The sequence below is a fragment of the Bufo gargarizans genome, chromosome 11 (assembly GCF_014858855.1).
Source record: "Bufo gargarizans isolate SCDJY-AF-19 chromosome 11, ASM1485885v1, whole genome shotgun sequence".
NCBI classification, from domain to species: domain Eukaryota; kingdom Metazoa; phylum Chordata; class Amphibia; order Anura; family Bufonidae; genus Bufo; species Bufo gargarizans.
Genome location: NC_058090.1, coordinates 8,315,203 through 8,339,326, shown reverse-complemented (window position 1 = coordinate 8,339,326; position 24,124 = coordinate 8,315,203). Strand labels below are relative to the sequence as shown.

The following is a 24,124-nucleotide window of genomic DNA, read 5'->3' as shown; positions in this document are numbered from 1 at the left end:
TGGAGAGGTTGTGGTTCTTTCCATTCACTTCTGTAGGCGTCACGCCTGATCGACTAACGGCCATAGAAGTGCAGAGAACTGCTTCCATGCAAGGCTACCTTTCCATAAATTCCTGAGGATAGGTCATCAGTTAAAAAAATCTTGGAAAACCCCTTTAAGGCCTCATGCACCCAACCGTGTGTTGGCCGTGGCCGTCCTTCGGGCCCCAAATGGGGTCCGCGATCTGCATCCAACAGTCTGCACCGCAAAAAAGCAGTGCATGAACTACACCGCGCCGTATCTTCTGGATTGCGGACCCATTCAAGTGAATGGGTCTGCATCCGTGATACGGCGCACACATGGCCGGTGCCCGTATATTGCGGACCCGCTGTTTGCAGGCCGCAATACGGACACAGAACTGCTATGGTCATGTGCATGCGGCCTAAGGGAAATCAGCTTATAAGTTCTATAGGTTAAATATGATTATGTAAGAGGCCGGCTGATGGCCAGTTACAGTGTAAACAGCAATATCCCTTCTGTCCATCAGGGGGCGGTCTAGGCTCATCAAGGATCTAAGTGCAGGATTCTCGGTCTGTCCTTAGATGAACCTGATTTTTACCTTTCTCTGGAGGTTTATGGGATGGAAAAAGTAGGTGCTGTATACAGTACAGACTGACACTTACTACATTCAACCGTATGATGTGTACAGCTTATCAAAGATGGGACTGATTTCGGTATATAATGGTGCCATAAAACATTTACTCAATTGCAAAATCTAATATTTCCATGGGGAGAATTCCTGATATTATGAGAAATATCTCCTATTTCCAAGACTCTCCTTGTGCTGCACCGTTCTGTGGACTGCACTACCCTGGACAATCAGACAAAGTCTCCACATCATCCCTCAGATCCTGAGTGGGAGCGCACATAGGCAACGCAGCAGTGGCCGTAACCCCTGGAAATCAGCAGTTTATAATGCAATGGAAAGGAGGCAATATGGAGAATCACAATACATTAGTAAGGCTTCTTTCACATCTGTGTTTTTGCTGGATCCGTCATGGATCAGCAAAAATGCTTCCGTAATGATAATACAACCGCCTGCATCCGTTCTGAAAGGATCCGGTTGTATTATCTCTAAAATAGCCATTATGGATCCGTCACTAAAACCATTGTAAGTCAATAGGCACCTGATCCGTTTTCTATTGTGTCCAATAAAACGGATTTGGCACCCCTGACTTAGGCCTTTTGCACACTAACGTGCGCGCCTCGTGGCCGTGCTGCGCGCCGCAATGCACGAACACCCACCGTAGGGCAGCCGTAGTGGATTGCGGACCCATTTACTTTAATGGGTCCGCGATCCGGCCGTTCCGCAAAAAGATAGGACATGTTCTATCTTTTTGCAGAACGGAAACACTGCGTAGGCTTCCGTTCCTCACCATTCCGCACCTCCGGATTTGCGGACCCATTGAAGTGAATGGGTCCGCATCCGTGATGCGGAATGCACACAGAACGGTGCCCGTGTATTGCGGATCCGCAATACGGCCACGGAGCGCACACGTTCGTGTGCAATAAGCCTCAGGGCTCATGCACACGACCGTATGTATTTTGCGGTCTGCAAAAAATACGGATGGCGTCCGTGTGCTCTCCGTATTTTGCGGAACGGAACAGCTGGCTCCTGATAGAACAGTACTATCCTTGTCCGTAATGCGTTTTTTTGCGGAACGGAAATACGGACATACAGAAACAGAATGCACACAGAGTAACTTCAGTTTTTTTTGCAGACCCATTTCAATGAATGGTTCCATATACGGTCCGCAAAAAACCCCGGAATGGACACGGAAAGAATATACGTTCGTGTGCATGAGCCCTTACATTGTGTCTCATGCCATCTTGCTCCACAACTTGCTGCTTGCAGCGTTTTTCTGTCCTGCATGGAAACGCAACCAAACGGAACGGAATGCATTCCGGTGCCCTCCGTTCCGTTCCGTTCAGTTCAGTTTTGTCCCCATTGACAATGAATGGGGACAAAACTGAAGCGTTTCCCTCTGGTGTTGAGACCCTATGACGGATCTCCAGAGCGGAAAGGGAAAACGCAAATGTGAAAGTAGCGTAAGTGCCTTGTATTAACTTTACCTGATAAATGCCGTTTGCTGAAGTGAGACGACCCCTTTAAAGTGCACCTGGTCCTGTCAATCTAAGTGCAGAGGTCATGGCAGTTGCAGAGAGAGCAGAGCCTCTAGGTGTAATGGCAACGCCCCCATTGCTCCTAGAGGCTCATCTGCATATATGAAAACATCATTTTTCTCAGCAATGCGGGTACATAGGAACATGGGACCAACACAGATGCCTCCAGCTGCCAAGTGCACATGTAACAGGTCAGCCAGTGTCATAGGTACAAAACTGCTGACAGATGCCCTTTAGCAGGAGATAGGCAGCATCATACATGGCTGGTGGTGACCAATTATCTTCTCTGTACTAAAATAAACAAGCATCCGCCATCCTGACTGTATATCTTTATGGAGGAGGGGGGCAGTTATCTCACGTCTATGACCAGTGGAAGGACCGCAGACCCCTGCAGAAGGAGGCATCTCGGGGGGAGCTGTGCTATCATAGACATATGGAAATACAACCGCCCCTAACCATTCCAGAGTGGGGGGGGGGCTCTATAACCATTCCAGAGTGGGGGGGCTCTAGAAATGACGAAACCTATAGGGCAGGTGGCGGCTGACATAATGATAGCCACCTTTGCAACTCTCGAAGTCTAATCTGTTACTGAAGAGATTGCAAAACGACAAATCTGGTTAAATATTAATCACATTTGGCACAAAAAAAACGAGTTAAGAGGGCGTAAAAGATCCAGTACGTGTCCCGTCCCAGGTGAACGTCCTCACCATGTTTTATATTTATGGAGCCGTCCTGCCATTAAGATTGACATGGAAATAGAGGGGAAGGGGGCAGCAATGTCAATGTCAATGCGGTCCGCAAAACACAGATGGCGTCCACGTGCGTTCCGCAATTTGCGGAATGGCGCGGACGGCCATTGATATAACTGCCTATTCTTGTCCGCAAAATGGACAAAAATAGGACAGGTTTTATTTTTTTGGCGGACCACGGAACGGAGCAACGGATGCGGACGGCACACGGAGTGCTGTCCGCATCTTTTGCGGCCCCATTGAAGTGAATGGGTCCGCACCAGAGCCACAAAAACTGCGGCTCGGATGCGGATTAGAACAACGGTCGTGTGCACGAGGCCTTACTCTGAGACATATTTTTTCACGGTGCAACCGTTTAGACTGATTTTTGGCGTTCAACACGTATTTCTGCTGTGTGAATATACCTATTAGGGCTCATGCACATACAAGTATGTATTTTGTGGTCCGCAAAACATGGATCTGCAAAAAATACAGATGATGTCCGTGTGACATCCGTATCGCATCCGTTTTTTTTTGTGTGGGTCCATTGTAAGGGCTCAGTGGGTCCACAATATACGGGCCCAGGCCATTTGTGCAGACCCATTCATTCACTTGTTCCATTTTTTGCGGTGCGGACAGATCATGGAACGGACACGGAAAAACAATATGTTCGTGTGCATGAGCCCTTAGGAGAAGGGAGTGTGGGAGCATATGATTATTTCTATATGTCTAGGCAAACAGGAACTTACAGTCACACATAGTTAAAATTCATGGAGGGCCTCTTTCTAGAGAGTGCCAGGAGGCTTCTGTGGCGCCTCGGAGATTTGCTAACTCCTCTGGGAGGTCTTGGGAGCGCCTTGGACATTCCAGGAGAGTTGGCAACTATGGGTATAATGCATCAGCCCGGCGCCCAGGACAGGAGAGAGATGAATTGTGCTGCTGCGCTTCGGTCCGATGAGAGTGGAGGCAAAGATGAAACAGCGAGTGTCCCCAGCAGATGCAACCCGACAGATAAAATAGAGTTATGGCTATAATATACGGGGCAGCACCTTTCGATGTGGGAACCACACCTTCAGATTAGTAGTTGGAGTGGTCTAATATATAAGCATGGAGCGGGGCATTTATTATGTTATTCACACCACCAAAAAGTTGCAAAGTTTGTCATATGCCATGTTTTCGGCAAAATTTTTGACTTTTCGCCCATTGAAAATAAGTGGTGGTGGCGACAAGGGCAGGACCAGCAGGCACGGCACAATCACCTTTATTCGTGAAGGCTGGAGGTTGCCATAGACTCTAGTCTGTCACACGGCAAGCGGGAGGATGCGCCAAATCTACGAGGGCCCTGCGCCTCTGGATAAATTTAGCGCACCCTCCGGCCGCGCAGGGGATATCAGGACCAGGGTGGAAACTGCCGATCTTGATAAATGTTCCCCTGAGGGTGCAAAAATGAGAAAATGACCTCTGAATCCATCAAAAGGACACATTAAAATACATAAAAACCACAGGAAAAGACATAAAATCACACAATTAGTGCGGTAATGAGAGGCTCCACCGAGGTTACAAAAAATATGGAAGCTGCTTGTTTGTAAATACAATTACAGGAAATAAAACAGAAAATGATACATTGTCAAAACAGTCAGTAAAGCTCACATGAGGTTACAGTGAGGAGTCCTCCACATTATATGTTGCGGTCAAGATGGCGGAGTAGCGGTGATCCCATAGAAGTGAATGGGGGTCGCAAACACCAGTCACAAGAAATCCAGCGACAATCGATCCCCTTCATTTCTTTGGGATCACCGATCCTGACCGCGACATATGTTGTGCGACCAGTGTCCCCGTGTAGCCTCAACCCTTAAGACCTCTTGCACATGACCGTATCCATTTTGCGGTCGGCAAATGGCGGATCTGCAAAATACGGATGTGGTCCATGTGCATCCCGCAATTTTTGCGGGACCCCCTGTAAAAAAAGCCTACTCTTGTCTGCAAAATGGACAAGAATAGTACAGGTTCTATAATCTACGGATGTGGACGGCACGTGGATGACATCCGTAGTCCGTTTTTTGTGGACCCATAGAAGTGAATGTGCAATTCGCAAAAAATGCAGATTGTACACGGACCAAAAATATGGTTGTGTGAAAGCGGCCAAATAAGAGTGCTACTGAGCCATGTATCTAAGTGTGATACTGTACTACCGAGCCATGTATAAGTGTGATACTGTACTACCGAGCCATGTATAAGTGTGATACTGTACTACCGAGCCATGTATAAGTGTGATACTGTACTACTGAGCCATGTATCTAAGTGTGATACTGTACTACCGAGCCATGTATAAGTGTGATACTGTGCTACTGAGCCATGTATCTAAGTGTGATACTGTACTACTGAGCCATGTATCTAAGTGTGATACTGTACTACCGAGCCATGTATAAGTGTGATACTGTACTACTGAGCCATGTATCTAAGTGTGATACTGTACTACCGAGCCATGTATAAGTGTGATACTGTACTACCGAGCCATGTATAAGTGTGATACTGTACTACTGAGCCATGTATCTAAGTGTGATACTGTACTACCGAGCCATGTATAAGTGTGATACTGTACTACCGAGCCATGTATAAGTGTGATACTGTACTACCGAGCCATGTATAAGTGTGATACTGTACTACTGAGCCATGTATCTAAGTGTGATACTGTACTACCGAGCCATGTATAAGTGTGATACTGTACTACTGAGCCATGTATCTAAGTGTGATACTGTACTACTGAGCCATGTATAAGTGTGATACTGTACTACTGAGCCATGTATCTAAGTGTGATACTGTACTACCGAGCCATGTATAAGTGTGATACTGTACTACTGAGCCATGTATCTAAGTGTGATACTGTACTACTGAGCCATGTATAAGTGTGATACTGTACTACTGAGCCATGTATCTAAGTGTGATACTGTACTACCGAGCCATGTATAAGTGTGATACTGTACTACCGAGCCATGTATAAGTGTGATACTGTACTACCGAGCCATGTATCTAAGTGTGATACTGTACTACCGAGCCATGTATCTAAGTGTGATACTGTACTACTGAGCCATGTATAAGTGTGATACTGTACTACTGAGCCATGTATAAGTGTGATACTGTACTACCGAGCCATGTATAAGTGTGATACTGTACTACCGAGCCATGTATAAGTGTGATACTGTACTACTGAGCCATGTATCTAAGTGTGATACTGTACTACTGAGCCATGTATAAGTGTGATACTGTACTACTGAGCCATGTATCTAAGTGTGATACTGTACTACTGAGCCATGTATCTGTGTGATACTGTACTACTGAGCCATGTATAAGTGTGATACTGTACTACTGAGCCATGTATCTAAGAGTGATACTGTACTACTGCTGAGCCATGTATCTAAGTGTGATACTGTACTGCTGAGCCATGTATAAGTGTGATACTGTACTACTGAGCCATGTATAAGTGTGATACTGTACTACTGAGCCATGTATCTAAGTGTGATACTGTACTACTGAGCCATGTATCTAAGTGTGATACTGTACTACTGAGCCATGTATCTAAGTGTGATACTGTACTACTGAGCCATGTATAAGTGTGATACTGTACTACTGAGCCATGTATCTAAGTGTGATACTGTACTACTGAGCCATGTATAAGTGTGATACTGTACTACCGAGCCATGTATAAGTGTGATACTGTACTACTGAGCCATGTATAAGTGTGATACTGTACTACCGAGCCATGTATAAGTGTGATACTGTACTACTGAGCCATGTATCTAAGTGTGATACTGTACTACTGAGCCATGTATCTAAGAGTGATACTGTACTACTGCTGAGCCATGTATAAGTGTGATACTGTACTACTGAGCCATGTATCTAAGTGTGATACTGTACTACTGAGCCATGTATCTAAGTGTGATACTGTACTACTGAGCCATGTATCTAAGTGTGATACTGTACTACTGAGCCATGTATCTAAGTGTGATACTGTACTACCGAGCCATGTATCTCACCATACATTCATAGCTTCATTGTGACATCCAGCAAAGGAGCAGCCTGCCGGAGTTCACCATATCTGGCATAACCGGAAATTGCGGCGGATCCCCATTAATGACTTTTTGTCCAGCCAAAATTCTGCATTATGGCGCAATGCAGCCGGATTTTACAATACAAATGTGAACGCAGGGTTATCCTATTATGTGTGATACTGTCTGCTGAGCCGCTGTATCTAATCCTATAATGTGTGATACTGTCTGATGAGCCGCTGTATCTAATCCTGTCATGTGTGATACTGTCTGCTGAGCTGTGTATCTAATCCTGTCATGTGTGATACTGTCTGCTGATCTATTGTATCTGAGGCTACTTTCACACTTGCGTCAGAGGATTCCAGACGGATTCGGATGCGGAACCGTCTGACAAATGCATTGAAATACCGGATCCGTCTCTCCGGTGTCATCTGGAAAAACGGATCCGATTTTTATTTTTTCACAGATTTAAAGGTCTGCGCATGGCGGACTGGAAGAACGGATCCGTCAATGCAGCAATTTTACTAAAGCATTTCAATGAAAATTAATGCCGAATACGGCAAGTGTTCAGGATTTGTGGCCGGAGATAAAACTGCAGCATGCTGCGGTATTATCTCCAGCCAAAAAACGTAAGAGGGACTGAACTGATGCATCCTGAACAGAATGCTCTCCATTCAGAATGCATTAGGATAAAACTGATCAGTTCTTTTCCGGTATTGAGCCCTTGTGACAGAACTCAGCGCCGGAAAAGAAAAACGCAAGTGTGAAAGTACCCTGAGCCTGTCACGTGTGATACTGACCTGTATCTTATTCTCTGTGTGATACCGCTGGCTGAGCCCCTGTATCTCAGCCCATCAGGTGTGATACTGACCTGTATCTTATTCTCTGTGTGATACTGCTCGCTGAGCCCCTGTATCTCAGCCCATCAGGTGTGATACTGACCTGTATCTTATTCTCTGTGTGATACCGCTCGCTGAGCCCCTGTATCTCAGCCCATCAGGTGTGATACTGACCTGTATCTTATTCTCTGTGTGATACCGCTCGCTGAGCCCCTGTATCTCAGCCCATCAGGTGTGATACTGACATGTATCTTATTCTCTGTGTGATACCGCCCGCTGAGCCCCTGTATCTCAGCCCATCAGGTGTGATACTGACATGTATCTTATTCTCTGTGTGATACCGCTGGCTGAGCCCCTGTATCTCAGCCCATCAGGTGTGATACTGACCTGTATCTTATTCTCTGTGTGATACCGCTCGCTGAGCCCCTGTATCTCAGCCATCAGGTGTGATACTGACATGTATCTTATTCTCTGTGTGATACCGCCCGCTGAGCCCCTGTATCTCAGCCCATCAGGTGTGATACTGACCTGTATCTTATTCTCTGTGTGATACCGCTGGCTGAGCCCCTGTATCTCAGCCCATCAGGGGTGATACTGACATGTATCTTATTCTCTGTGTGATACCGCTGGCTGAGCCCCTGTATCTCAGCCCATCAGGTGTGATACTGACCTGTATCTTATTCTCTGTGTGATACCGCTGGCTGAGCCCCTGTATCTCAGCCCATCAGGTGTGATACCGCCCGCTGAGCCCCTGTATCTCAGCCCATCAGGTGTGATACTGACACGTATCTTATTCTCTGTGTGATACCGCTGGCTGAGCCCCTGTATCTCAGCCCATCAGGTGTGATACTGACACGTATCTTATTCTCTGTGTGATACCGCTGGCTGAGCCCCTGTATCTCAGCCCATCAGGGGTGATACTGACACGTATCTTATTCTCTGTGTGATACCGCTCGCTGAGCCCCTGTATCTCAGCCCATCAGGTGTGATACTGACCTGTATCTTATTCTCTGTGTGATACCGCTGGCTGAGCCCCTGTATCTCAGCCCATCAGGTGTGATACTGACCTGTATCTTATTCTCTGTGTGATACCGCTGGCTGAGCCCCTGTATCTCAGCCCATCAGGTGTGATACTGACACGTATCTTATTCTCTGTGTGATACCGCTGGCTGAGCCCCTGTATCTCAGCCCATCAGGTGTGATACTGACATGTATCTTATTCTCTGTGTGATACCGCTCGCTGAGCCCCTGTATCTCAGCCCATCAGGTGTGATACTGACCTGTATCTTATTCTCTGTGTGATACCGCTGGCTGAGCCCCTGTATCTCAGCCCATCAGGTGTGATACTGACCTGTATCTTATTCTCTGTGTGATACCGCTCGCTGAGCCCCTGTATCTCAGCCCATCAGGTGTGATACTGACCTGTATCTTATTCTCTGTGTGATACCGCTCGCTGAGCGCCTGTATCTCAGCCCATCAGGTGTGATACTGACCTGTATCTTATTCTCTGTGTGATACTGCTCGCTGAGCCCCTGTATCTCAGCCCATCAGGTGTGATACTGACCTGTATCTTATTCTCTGTGTGATACTGCTCGCTGAGCCCCTGTATCTCAGCCCATCAGGTGTGATACTGACATGTATCTTATTCTCTGTGTGATACCGCTCGCTGAGCCCCTGTATCTCAGCCCATCAGGTGTGATACTGACACGTATCTTATTCTCTGTGTGATACCGCCCGCTGAGCCCCTGTATCTCAGCCCATCAGGTGTGATACTGACATGTATCTTATTCTCTGTGTGATACCGCTCGCTGAGCCCCTGTATCTCAGCCCATCAGGTGTGATACTGACCTGTATCTTATTCTCTGTGTGATACCGCTCGCTGAGCCCCTGTATCTCAGCCCATCAGGTGTGATACTGACCTGTATCTTATTCTCTGTGTGATACCGCTCGGCTGAGCCCCTGTATCTCAGCCCATCAGGTGTGATACTGACACGTATCTTATTCTCTGTGTGATACCGCCCGCTGAGCCCCTGTATCTCAGCCCATCAGGTGTGATACTGACCTGTATCTTATTCTCTGTGTGATACTGCTCGCTGAGCCCCTGTATCTCAGCCATCAGGTGTGATACTGACCTGTATCTTATTCTCTGTGTGATACTGCTCGCTGAGCCCCTGTATCTCAGCCCATCAGGTGTGATACTGACCTGTATCTTATTCTCTGTGTGATACTGCTCGCTGAGCCCCTGTATCTCAGCCCATCAGGTGTGATACTGACATGTATCTTATTCTCTGTGTGATACCGCCCGCTGAGCCCCTGTATCTCAGCCCATCAGGTGTGATACTGACCTGTATCTTATTCTCTGTGTGATACTGCTCGCTGAGCCCCTGTATCTCAGCCCATCAGGTGTGATACTGACATGTATCTTATTCTCTGTGTGATACTGCTCGCTGAGCCCCTGTATCTCAGCCCATCAGGTGTGATACTGACCTGTATCTTATTCTCTGTGTGATACTGCTCGCTGAGCCCCTGTATCTCAGCCCATCAGGTGTGATACTGACATGTATCTTATTCTCTGTGTGATACCGCTCGCTGAGCCCCTGTATCTCAGCCCATCAGGTGTGATACTGACACGTATCTTATTCTCTGTGTGATACCGCCCGCTGAGCCCCTGTATCTCAGCCCATCAGGTGTGATACTGACATGTATCTTATTCTCTGTGTGATACCGCTCGCTGAGCCCCTGTATCTCAGCCCATCAGGTGTGATACTGACCTGTATCTTATTCTCTGTGTGATACCGCTCGCTGAGCCCCTGTATCTCAGCCCATCAGGTGTGATACTGACCTGTATCTTATTCTCTGTGTGATACCGCTGGCTGAGCCCCTGTATCTCAGCCCATCAGGTGTGATACTGACATGTATCTTATTCTCTGTGTGATACCGCTCGCTGAGCCCCTGTATCTCAGCCCATCAGGTGTGATACTGACCTGTATCTTATTCTCTGTGTGATACTGCTCGCTGAGCCCCTGTATCTCAGCCCATCAGGTGTGATACTGACATGTATCTTATTCTCTGTGTGATACCGCCCGCTGAGCCCCTGTATCTCAGCCCATCAGGTGTGATACTGACACGTATCTTATTCTCTGTGTGATACTGCTCGCTGAGCCCCTGTATCTCAGCCCATCAGGTGTGATACTGACACGTATCTTATTCTCTGTGTGATACCGCTCGCTGAGCCCCTGTATCTCAGCCCATCAGGTGTGATACTGACATGTATCTTATTCTCTGTGTGATACCGCCCGCTGAGCCCCTGTATCTCAGCCCATCAGGTGTGATACTGACCTGTATCTTATTCTCTGTGTGATACCGCTGGCTGAGCCCCTGTATCTCAGCCCATCAGGTGTGATACCGCCCGCTGAGCCCCTGTATCTCAGCCCATCAGGTGTGATACTGACACGTATCTTATTCTCTGTGTGATACCGCTGGCTGAGCCCCTGTATCTCAGCCCATCAGGTGTGATACTGACACGTATCTTATTCTCTGTGTGATACTGCTCGCTGAGCCCCTGTATCTCAGCCCATCAGGTGTGATACTGACATGTATCTTATTCTCTGTGTGATACCGCCCGCTGAGCCCCTGTATCTCAGCCCATCAGGTGTGATACTGACCTGTATCTTATTCTCTGTGTGATACCGCTCGCTGAGCCCCTGTATCTCAGCCCATCAGGTGTGATACTGACACGTATCTTATTCTCTGTGTGATACCGCTGGCTGAGCCCCTGTATCTCAGCCCATCAGGTGTGATACTGACACGTATCTTATTCTCTGTGTGATACCGCTCGCTGAGCCCCTGTATCTCAGCCCATCAGGTGTGATACTGACCTGTATCTTATTCTCTGTGTGATACCGCTGGCTGAGCCCCTGTATCTCAGCCCATCAGGTGTGATACTGACATGTATCTTATTCTCTGTGTGATACCGCTGGCTGAGCCCCTGTATCTCAGCCCATCAGGTGTGATACTGACACGTATCTTATTCTCTGTGTGATACCGCTGGCTGAGCCCCTGTATCTCAGCCCATCAGGTGTGATACTGACACGTATCTTATTCTCTGTGTGATACCGCTGGCTGAGCCCCTGTATCTCAGCCCATCAGGTGTGATACTGACATGTATCTTATTCTCTGTGTGATACCGCTGGCTGAGCCCCTGTATCTCAGCCTTTAGATACACAGAACTTCCCCCCCCAGCCCCTGTATCTCAGCCTTTAGATACACAGAACTCCCCCCCCCCAGCCCCTCGGCCGCCTGTGCCTGGAGCGGCGCCGCTCAGTGCTGCCCTCTGGCGGGCTCCGGCGGGAACTCCCGGCTGCACTTCCTCTTGCTGCTGCTGCTGCTGCCGGTGACTGGGGCTCCTCTGTCCTCTTCCTTCTCAGCCTCCAACTTCCAGGCTGCTCTTCCCCCTTCAATGCACGGAGGTCGGAGCAGCAGGAGAGGAGCTGGAGCTCTGGCAGAGGGAGTGTCCTGGCCCTGGGTCCTCAGTTCACTGTGTGCCCTCCCAACCTGCAAGAGAAGCTGAGACCAGGGAGGGACCCAGCTCAGCAAATGGAGATCTGAGAGAGGGGGAGGGAAGCAGTCATCAAGAGAGCGAGGGAGACAGTCAGGAGACAGATCCTCAGCAAGAGGGAGACCTCACTGCACAGCTGCTGGCCAGGTTGGTGGTGGAGCTGCCATGTGGGAGAGAGGGAGGGGGGCACTGACCTACTTCATCAATGCTGTTTCCATTTCAGCCTGGGGAAGCTGTTCCTGCAGCCACCACAGGCTTCCTGGCCGCCCTGCAACGTGCTCCTGCCTGGGCTGGCACCAGAGGGGTTAATCCTGGGTGCCCTGCCTTGGTAGCGCTTGCATGGTGGCAGTAGAGCGGGATGGTGCCACCTGCATGTACAGCCCCTAGTGCTGCCAGTCAGACCTGAGCCACCTACCTCACCTGCTGTCACTTACTGCCCCCCCCTCCCCCTCCTGGATCATTTTCTATATGCATGCACTTTTCCCTCCAAAGTTTGGTTTATCCTGTACCCCCCTGGTCCTTTTTGGCATAGCCGTCAGACTAGTGCACTACAAGTCCCAGCAGGTCATGAGTGGCGGCGGCGGGTCTTGACTAATAACCACAAGTCCCAGCAGGCCTCGGCTGATATTAAATGCTTTGTTTTGTCCAGTCTTGTGTAGATAGAGTGAAAAGTTTTGCAACTTTTGTAATACTTTGTGTCTGTTTCTTGACATTTCAAGATCTCTGCTTGCTGTCAGCAAATGGCAACATTCGGCTTTACGTTTCGGAAGGCTGACAGCCTCACCTGGTCCTGAGGGCTCATTAGGGTGTGAGATTGTAAACTGGAGCCACCAGCGGTAGGGCCTGGCGGCTTTGGCGGGCTGTCTGCAGCGATACATTGTAACAAACCCACCCAAAGGAGGGCAAGGGCAGGACAGGTTTTCAGCTTCTAACCAGGGGGTCGGAAACCTATGGCACTTCTGCACCTGGGTAACTACTACTCCCAGGATGCTCTGTTCGCTTCTGTGAGAGTTCCTAGCAGGGCCTAGAAGGTTGGAATGTTGGGAGTTGTAGTTGGACAACAGCTGGAGTTGCTCTGTGCCTAGGCTGACAGAAAGCAGAGATATTGAAAATGGGCAGTATTTAAGAACGTTTCTGTACTTTTAAACTGTCAGGACTACAAGTCCCATTTTTCTCTCCTTTTCTTTTTTTTTATGTGCATTATATATATTCTGCTTATTTTTTATTTTTTTGATCAGTGCTTCCTCCTCTGTCAGCACTGGAGGGGTTAATCCAGGATTTCTCCCCGTCATACCTGGACCCCTACCAAATTCTCTCCTCTTGCATTCAGCACTCCAGTGAGGACTGGAAGTGTAAGTTCAATTCCCAGTTCATAGTTTGTTCCAGGACAACAAGCCCCAACATTGCCAGTGCAGGCTGATGAGGGTTGAGCTCTGCTTTGGGGTCAGGGTCCATCTTGACTTTCGCACGTGCCATGACCTGATAAGTAGAGCTGCTGAATAATTTATATGTCCAGCGGTTTCCCCCTCCGTTCTGTGTACACAGGACCTCCGCGCCCCCCTCGGTGCTGACTGCACGTTTCTTCTTGTATATATTTTTTTATATATATTCTTTTGCACTGAACTGACCCCTCCTGTGTCTTTTTCATCAGGTGAAGAGCGCACCGGTCACTGGAGACCCTCCCTATCGTAGTGTCTGGCTCCCGGACTGAACCCTCGGGGGTCCCTGTGGTGACAGGTGCCAAAAATGCAGACGTTCCTGAAAGGGAAGCGGGTCGGCTATTGGATGAGTGAAAAGAAGATAAAGAAATTGAACTTCCAAGCCTTTGCTGAGCTGTGCAGGTGGGTGCAAGCGGGCGTGTCCTGCATGGATCTGTGCAGGTGGGTGCAAGCGGGCGTGTTCTGCATGGATCTGTGCAGGTGGGTGCCAGCAGGCATGTCCTGCATGGATCTGTGCAGGTGGGTGCCAGCCGGCGTGTCCTGCATGGGTTTGTGCAGGTGGGGGCAAGCGGACATGTCCTGCATGAGTCTGTGCAGGTGGGTGCCAGCGGGCGTGTCCTGCATGGATCTGTGCAGGTGGGTGCCAGCAGGCATGTCCTGCATGGATCTGTGCAGGTGGGTGCCAGCAGGCATGTCCTGCATGGATCTGTGCAGGTGGGTGCCAGCAGGCATGTCCTGCATGGATCTGTGCAGGTGGGTGCCAGCAGGCATGTCCTGCATGGATCTGTGCAGGTGGGTGCCAGCAGGCGTGTCCTGCATGGATCTGTGCAGGTGGGTGCCAGCAGGCGTGTCCTGCATGGATCTGTGCAGGTGGGTGCCAGCGGGCGTGTCCTGCATGGATCTGTGCAGGTGGGTGCCAGCGGGCGTGTCCTGCATGGGTCTGTGCAGGTGGGTGCCAACAGACATGTCCCGCATGAGTCTGTGCAGGTGGGTGCCAGCGGGCGTGTCCTGCATGGGTCTGTGCAGGTGGGTGCCAGCGGGCGTGTCCTGCATGGGTCTGTGCAGGTGGGTGCCAGCGGGCGTGTCCTGCATGGGTCTGTGCAGGTGGGTGCCAGCGGGCGTGTCCTGCATGGGTCTGTGCAGGTGGGTGCCAGCGGGCGTGTCCTGCATGGGTCTGTGCAGGTGGGTGCCAGCGGGCGTGTCCTGCATGGGTCTGTGCAGGTGGGTGCCAGCGGGCGTGTCCTGCATGGGTCTGTGCAGGTGGGTGCCAGCGGGCGTGTCCTGCATGGGTCTGTGCAGGTGGGTGCCAGCGGGCGTGCCCTGCATGGGTCTGTGCAGGTGGGTGCCAGCGGGCGTGCCCTGCATGGGTCTGTGCAGGTGGGTGCCAGCGGGCGTGCCCTGCATGGGTCTGTGCAGGTGGGTGCCAGCGGGCGTGCCCTGCATGGGTCTGTGCAGGTGGGTGCCAGCGGGCGTGCCCTGCATGGGTCTGTGCAGGTGGGTGCCAGCGGGCGTGCCCTGCATGGGTCTGTGCAGGTGGGTGCCAGCGGGCGTGCCCTGCATGGGTCTGTGCAGGTGGGTGCCAGCGGGCGTGCCCTGCATGGGTCTGTGCAAGTGGATGTGTCCTGTATAGGTCTGTGCAGGTGTTCTCCATGGGGAGAGGGGAATAAGCCACTGTCAGACACCTCCTCCCCCAACGTCCCCGATCCGTCCATCAGGGGACAGGCTGGATGCCCCCATGCAGATTAGAGAGCGGCCTGACCAAATTGGCCTCTTTGGCCAACGTTTAATGTATAGGCATCTTTATGAGGGCAAGTTCTAGCAGTGGACAACATGGGCTCTTTAAGAATTAAAGGGATAGTACAACAGGCCAAAAAATGTCATAAAGTGCTCAGGGTGGGGTAAAAAATGAAAAAAAAGTGATACCAATCCTCTGCTGCTCCCGTACTGATGCTTACCAGGTCCCTGCTGGTTTTGTCTGAATAGACAGGAAACGCCTGCTCGGCCAATCACTGGTCTCGCTGCTCACCCTCCTCGGCGTGTGATTGGCTGAGAGGGAATTTCCTGTATGTGAAAACTGAATCGGGAAGCGGAGATCAGCATGGATCCAGTAAGAGTCGGAATGGGCGCGACGGGATCGGTAAGGTGACGATTACGTTTTAATTTTTAAACCCACTCTGGACATTTAAATTTTTTTACTCGCTGGACTTCCCCTTTAAAGGGATTCTGTCGCAACCTGTTTGCATAGACGCATAGCTGTGGATCACCTGATTAAAGCGCTGAATTTCTTTTGTTCATCTGAGGCTCTGTTCCCGTTTTCTTAATATGCAAATGAATCCTCAGGATAGTCCACCAATATCAGATCAGTGGGCGTCCAGCATCCTCAGGATAGTCCACCAATATCAGACCAGTGGGCGTCCAGCATCCTCAGGATAGTCCACCAATATCAGACCAGTGGGCGTCCTGCATCCTCGGGATAGCCCACCAATATCAGATCAGTGGGCGTCCAGCATCCTCAGGATAGCCCACCAATATCAGATCAGTGGGCGTCCTGCATCCTCGGGATAGCCCACCAATATCAGATCAGTGGGCGTCCAGCATCCTCAGGATAGTCCACCAATATCAGATCAGTGGGCGTCCAGCATCCTCAGGATAGTCCACCAATATCAGATCAGTGGGCGTCCAGCATCCTCAGGATAGTCCACCAATATCAGATCAGTGGGCGTCCAGCATCCTCAGGATAGTCCACCAATATCAGATCAGTGGGCGTCCAGCATCCTCAGGATAGTCCACCAATATCAGATCAGTGGGCGTCCGACCCCCTCAGGATAGGCTGGCAATATCAGATCAGTGGGCATCAGACATCCTCAGGATAGGCTGGCAATATCGGATCAGTGGGCGTCCGACCCCCTCAGGATAGTCCACCAATATCAGATCAGTGGGCGTCCGACCTCCTCAGGATAGGCTGGCAATATCGGATCAGTGGGCGTCCGACCTCCTCAGGATAGGCTGGCAATATCAGATCAGTGGGCGTCCAGCATCCTCAGGATAGTTCAGCAATATCGGATCAGTGGGCGTCCGACCTCCTCAGGATAGGCTGGCAATATCAGATCAGTGGGCGTCCAGCATCCTCAGGATAGTTCAGCAATATCGGATCAGTGGGCGTCCGACCTCCTCAGGATAAGCCAGCATACTTATGACCTGTCATCAGGGACCCCCCTGAGAATGGGTTTCCAATGCCGAATGAGGTGCTGGTTGCGCATAATGCACTCCATTTCAAGCCTATAAGATGGCCAAGGATAGTACAGCACAGTACTCTGTCTCCAGTAGTCCCGTGGAGCTCGAATGGAGGGCAGCGGGCATGTGCGACCACCACTCCATTCATATGGGACCCCCATTCGCATAATTGCTGGGAGCTTCTGTGCATAGGTGCACGTAGCCGTCACTGGTATTATGTGACTACTTTTATGGCGGTCACTGGTATTATGTGACTACTTTTATGGCGGTCACTGGTTGATTGAATCCCAACGTATCCCAAAAACTGAGGGCGCAGAGGGGTCAGTCGACTGTTTTTTATATCTACTAATCATTTCAATATCAAAATCCTGGAGAACCCCTTTAAGGAGATTGAGGCTGAATCTATAGATCTTGGAGTAAAATTGACAAGTACCTAGAAAGCGATATTGGTTATGTGAGCGCGTCCTCCGGGGCGCCTGTTGGGCCGCAGACGGGTGGCGCCCTCTCTCCCTGGCCTCCTGTGCTGCACCCACTGAGGATCATGTTCTGCGCCTCGCTCTCCGGCTGTTTGTCTTGCATTGTCTCTACTGGATCGGGTCTGAATCATCTCCAGTGTTTATCCCTATTGTGATGCCTCAGACTAATCCGGTGACAGATATTGTCCCGGGGACAGGTTGGGGCTCGGATTTCTATCCCGTCTCCTTGCGACGTGGCTGATATTATAGAATACACTGGAGTTCATGGACATGTATGTAAATTCTGTATAACTGGCGAGTTCTGACATCACATGTTCTATAGGCGGCGTGCTTGTCACAGGTCGCTTTGGTCCAGGATGGTGGCGGACCACGCAGAGACCCCTCGTGGCTTGCCCTAATGCAGTTGCTGGTCTTGTCAGAGACGTACATGGCAATCCCCCCCCCCAGTGTAATGTTATGTTTTTGGACGATCCATTGATTCGGCGCACCTAGAAGACCCGTACGAGGTGGATATAGGAGGTTTGTCATTGAAAATGGTCCCTGTGGTGGAGCTTCCAAGTCCTGGTGGGTTTTTCTGTGCCTGGTCCTCCTGAAACCGGATGTGTCTGCCAATCGCCGTCTTGTTGGGTTCTGCTTCGTTTCCCTGAACAGGTTTTTCTGAATAGGCAGGAATCCTGTGAACGGAAGACGAGCCACGAAGATCTGTCAGACACGGCCTCTGTTTACACAGAAAATATCAGTGTCTTAGTTCCGCCATCCGGGGCAACTTCTGAAGAGACGGAGGCATGTTTACCAGGAATTAGTGTATAGACAGGCGACTGCCGTGTGCTGTGAACTGATGGGATCTGGGCGCCCTGGGCTGGCTCTGCTACAGCGGGGGGCGCCCTGGGCTGGCTCTGCTACAGCGGAGGGCGCCCTGGGCTGGCTCTTCTACGGCGGGGGGCGCCCTGGGCTGGCTCTTCTACGGCGGGGGGCGCCCTGGGCTGGCTCTTCTACGGCGGGGGGGGGGGGGCGCCCTGGGCTGGCTCTGCTACGGCGGGGGGGGCGCCCTGGGCTGGCTCTGCTACGGCGGGGGGGCGCCCTGGGCTGGCTCTGCTACCCACTGAACTGCGTGGAGGCTCCAAAAACAATATCGGACTCTACGACGACTCCTGCAGGACGACCAAGAGGCGATTGTGCTGATTTTAAATGGTTGGGATCATCCTATGCATTGTGGAATATCATGAGGATGTGCTGGCTCTGCAAGGGCGGGGGCGGCCTGTGCTGGCTCTGCAAGGGCGGGGGCAGCCTGTGCTGGCTCTGCAAGGGCGGGGGCAGCCTGTGCTGGCTCTGCAAGGGCGGGGGCAGCCTGTGCTGGCTCTGGACCCCCAGTGATCTGATATTACCAGCACATCCTCATGATATTCCACAATGCATCGGATGATCCCAACCCTTTAAAATCGGCGCTATCGCCTCTTGGTCGTCCTGCAGGAGGAGTCATAGTGTCCGATTATTGTTTTTGGATCCTCCATGCAGTTCAGTCCATGACCTAAAAACCGAGATCTCCTCCAGCAGAGCAGTGGAGGACGCCGCAGGTAGCACAGGGTATTAGTATTCCTCACCCACTGCAGTCTGTCAGTGAGTCACATGGGGAGCGCCTCGCCGCCGCTGTCTATTTGCGGTTGCACATCTGATATTTAGTGGGAGCAGGCGGCAGGGTGTTCCTGTATCCTGGTTACCACTCTTGATGCCTCTGTACATAGAGATAGCGGTGCCATCACAGTGGATCTAAATTCATGGAATGGCACTTCTTTTTTCTTTTTACATTCCTGAAGATTCGACTTACCATGTGGGGGAAGGGAGGTGACAACCCCTGTGTCACAGAATAGCCTCCAGAGTGGTCACGCCACCTCCCCTTTTCTAGTCACCTTGGATGGAAAATACATTTCTCAACTCAGCAGGACCATAAGCTGGAGAATTGCACGAGGAACAATTCCATAATTCATGCACCTACTGGTATAGTTCTCTTCCGGACTGGAGAGTTGTGCGAATACAAGAGAAGATCCGTCTTGGTGGGAAGAAGCCGATGACTTACCTCCGGGTCCATGGGTGGAGTTCTTCTGCAGTGAACCCCCCCCCCCCCGCCCGGTATTCTGCGGATTGATTCACAAGGAAGCGGCTCGTCCCAATAATAACTTACATTGCCATTAATATAATAGTGATACATTAGGGGAGGTCGACCTTTGGTGGAGAGTCAAGATTTTTCCGTCTTGGAAGGTTTCGCACAAAACGAGACCTCGCCGAGTGGACTGTGTGTTATTTCTGGGAACGGTGGGAGTGAATATTTAACAAGGGAGGATCGGGAAACCGCTCGTGATGGATGATCTGATCTGAAGACCTCGGCGTTCAGGGCAGGAAGTCCCAAAAGCCACAGATCTTATCGCAGGTTCTCTGTCCGTCCCGGGACTTGTAAACTGTGCAGTCCCCGGAACGCAGGCCGGAGGGTTGTGTCCAACTAGGAAGATTTCTCATGGGGCGTGGACCTGGGTTATGTCCTGGTGGTGCCTGTCATGGACTATCACACGGGTTGTTGGGGCCAAAGGACGGGGTTTGTCCTAAGCTATCAGGACATGGCCGGCAGTGGGGTTAGGACTCCGCTTAAAGGGGTTGTGTCACGAAACAGATATTAAATTTTTCAAACCTGAATCTGAAGACTTTTGTAATTGCATGTACGGTAATTAAAAACGTACTGAGCTATTCAATAAAAATTTATCTGTATAGCGCCACCTGCTGTTTGTTCTTTTCCTTATTTATTTATTTTTGCCTCTCTCACTGAGGTGGTCGCACATGCTCAGTTGAAATCTTCACCTGCCATCTGTTCTGTTAGAAGCTGTGGCAGTTATAGGGCGAGAGCTGCAGCAGAAAGGTCACGCCCATTGAGCTGCCAGGTTGAAGAAAAGAATTGGGAGACCCCTAGATCCATGTGAGGTACAGGGCTGGTTCTAACTTCATTAGAAAGAGATTGTCATGTATTATATCAGGGATCAGCAACCTTCAGACCTCCAGCTGCTGTGAAACTACAATTCCCAGCATGCTTAATTCATTTCTATGGGAGTTTTGAGAACAGCAGTGCAAGTATGCATGCTGGGAGTTGTAGTTTCACAACAGCTGGAGGGCCAGAGGGTGCCTACCTCTGTATTATATGTCCGATTTTCATTTTTTACATTAATCATGGCATAACCCTTAGATTATCCAGAGCAGAGGACAGCCCCTGCAGACCCTGCCTCTTACTGTTGGAGGGCTGACGGCACCTAGGCATTACATACTTTCACGGGTGTGAGCAAAAATCCCAAAGTAGACAACCCCTTTAAATCCTTCAGACTCCATACCAGTGCAGGAAGCAGGTGACAACGCTCGGTACCGTACATACGGAGACTTTGCAACTTGTCCTTCCGCGACCCGGACCCTGCGCTGAACTCCAGGGCTAATATTTTTGTTCTTTTTAGGGGAGGTGCCCTTATCATTCCCGTACATTGTTTTGGGAGTAGTCATTGTGTTTTCTGGCCCTCGCTACTGCCGAGGTGCTATGAGAGGAGCATTTTTCTCTCTGCTTTAGGCTACATAATGACTGTGTTGCGTTACAGCTGGAGGCAGACGGCACTGGAGAAGCGTGGACTTTGCAACAGTATAAACCAGCACATTCCATTCTTTACTGGTTCATTTTTTTTAATGGGTGTTGACAAAGGGTTTCCTAAAAAAGTTTTTTTTTTTTTTTTTTTTGGTGTGTTCTGACTGAAGGCGCATTATTATATTATGTTTTGTATTATAGTATAGAATTATATACACAGCCGAGTCCCATTATTCTGACTTCTTCCTACCTTCGATGTCGGCAAAGTATAGATCATGAAAGAAGTCACGTGTGCTGAGCTGGCTCGTGGGTATATAAGTGTGCTGAGCTGGCTCGCTAGGTATATAAGGCGTGGTGAGCTGGCTCGCTGGGTATATAAGGCGTGGTGAGCTGGCTCGCTGGGTATATAAGGCGTGGTGAGCTGGCTCGCTGGGTATATAAGGCGTGGTGAGCTGGCTCGCTGGGTATATAAGGGGTGGTGAGCTGGCTCGCTGGGTATATAAGGGGTGGTGAGCTGGCTCGCTGGGTATATAAGGCGTGGTGAGCTGGCTCGGTGGGTATATAAGGCGTGGTGAGCTGGCTCGGTGGGTATATAAGGCGTGGTGAGCTGGCTCGGTGGGTATATAAGGCGTGGTGAGCTGGCTCGGTGGGTATATAAGGCGTGGTGAGCTGGCTCGCTGGGTATATAAGGCGTGGTGAGCTGGCTCGGTGGGTATATAAGGCGTGGTGAGCTGGCTCGGTGGGTATATAAGGCGTGGTGAGCTGGCTCGGTGAGTATATAAGGCGTGGCTCGCTGGCTCGCTGGGTATATAAGGCGTGGTGAGCTCTCTCGGTGGGTATATAAGGCGTGGTGAGCTGGCTCGGTGAGTATATAAGGCGTGGTGAGCTGGCTCGCTGGGTATATAAGGCGTGGTGAGCTGGCTCGCTGGGTATACAGGGAGTGCAGAATTATTAGGCAAGTTGTATTTTTGAGGATTAATTTTATTATTGAACAACAACCATGTTCTCAATGAACCCAAAAAACTCATTAATATCAAAGCTGAATATTTTTGGAAGTAGTTTTTAGTTGGTTTTTAGTTTTAGCTATTTTAGGGGGATATCTGTGTGTGCAGGTGACTATAATAATTATTAGGCAACTTAACAAAAAACAAATATATACCCATTTCAATTATTTATTTTTACCAGTGAAACCAATATAACATCTCAACATTCACAAATATACATTTCTGACATTCAAAAACAAAACAAAAACAAATCAGTGACCAATATAGCCACCTTTCTTTGCAAGGACACTCAAAAGCCTGCCATCCATGGATTCTGTCAGTGTTTTGATCTGTTCACCATCAACATTGCGTGCAGCAGCAACCACAGCCTCCCAGACACTGTTCAGAGAGGTGTACTGTTTTCCCTCCTTGTAAATCTCACATTTGATGATGGACCACAGGTTCTCAATGGGGTTCAGATCAGGTGAACAAGGAGGCCATGTCATTAGATTTTCTTCTTTTATACCCTTTCTTGCCAGCCACGCTGTGGAGTACTTGGACGCGTGTGATGGAGCATTGTCCTGCATGAAAATCATGTTTTTCTTGAAGGATGCAGACTTCTTCCTGTACCACTGCTTGAAGAAGGTGTCTTCCAGAAACTGGCAGTAGGACTGGGAGTTGAGCTTGACTCCATCCTCAACCCGAAAAGGCCCCACAAGCTCATCTTTGATGATACCAGCCCAAACCAGTACTCCACCTCCACCTTGCTGGCGTCTGAGTCGGACTGGAGCTCTCTGCCCTTTACCAATCCAGCCACGGGCCCATCCATCTGGCCCATCAAGACTCGCTCTCATTTCATCAGTCCATAAAACCTTAGAAAAATCAGTCTTGAGATATTTCTTGGCCCAGTCTTGACGTTTCAGCTTGTGTGTCTTGTTCAGTGGTGGTCGTCTTTCAGCCTTTCTTACCTTGGCCATGTCTCTGAGTATTGCACACCTTGTGCTTTTGGGCACTCCAGTGATGTTGCAGCTCTGAAATATGGCCAAACTGGTGGCAAGTGGCATCTTGGCAGCTGCACGCTTGACTTTTCTCAGTTCATGGGCAGTTATTTTGCGCCTTGGTTTTTCCACACGCTTCTTGCGACCCTGTTGACTATTTTGAATGAAACGCTTGATTGTTCGATGATCACGCTTCAGAAGCTTTGCAATTTTAAGAGTGCTGCATCCCTCTGCAAGATATCTCACTATTTTTGACTTTTCTGTCGCCAGGACTCTCTGCCGGATCCGTCAATCTAAATGCAAACAGATACCATTTGTAGACTGATCCGGATGCGGATCCATCTCACAAATGCATTGCAATACCGGATCCGTCTCTCCGGTTGCCATCCGGAAAAAAATGGACCCGGTATTTATCTCATTCACATTTTTAAAAGTCTGCGCATGCGCAGACCCAAAAAATTGATCCGTTTCTTCGGAACACTTGGCGCATGGATCATTAATACATTTCAATGGAAAATAATGCCGGCAAGTGTTCCGGAATTTTGGACTGAGAAAATACTGCAGTGTGCTGCGGTATTTTCTCCGTCCAAAAAACGTACAGTGACTGAACTGAAGACATCCTGAACGGATTGCTCTCCATTCAGAATGCATGGGGATAAAACTGATCAGTTTTTTTCTGGTATTGAGCCCCGAGGACGGAACTCCATACCGGAAAAGTTTAACATAAGTGTGAAAGTTCCCAAAGGGGCGATTTATCAGAGGTCCAGAAAGGGATGATTATTGGCTTTCGGGCCCCGGGTGTCAGTATTTCTGAACCTGCGCAGTGTGAACTGTTCTCTGCCGCTGTGGTGAAAGTGTATGGAGAGCGGACAAAGGGCAGCATTGTGAATAAGCAACGTGGAAACTTCGTGTCATTGATGTGAGGGGGGAACGTCGGCTAGAGAGGTGCTCGAGGGCGGAGGACACCCTACAGTGGAGCAGCTCACCATCAAAATAAACCAGTCTAACACAACAGTTCAGAGAACCTACTGGGTATGGGGCCCCAGGGCAGAC

At 49.8% G+C, this 24,124-nt stretch overlaps 1 protein-coding gene across 1 annotated transcript in view; it reads left to right on the top strand.

The window, feature by feature from the left end:
- The first annotated feature begins 12,129 nt into the window (after nucleotides 1-12,129).
- Nucleotides 12,130-24,124, top strand: part of ITPK1 (inositol-tetrakisphosphate 1-kinase) — a 96,467-nt gene continuing 84,472 nt past the window's right edge. Inside the window, exons 1-2 of the mRNA XM_044272624.1 lie at nucleotides 12,130-12,481; nucleotides 13,986-14,175. Coding sequence (XP_044128559.1) covers nucleotides 14,081-14,175 — 95 coding nt within the window. The 5' untranslated portion in view covers nucleotides 12,130-12,481; nucleotides 13,986-14,080. The remainder of the gene's footprint in view (nucleotides 12,482-13,985; nucleotides 14,176-24,124) is intronic.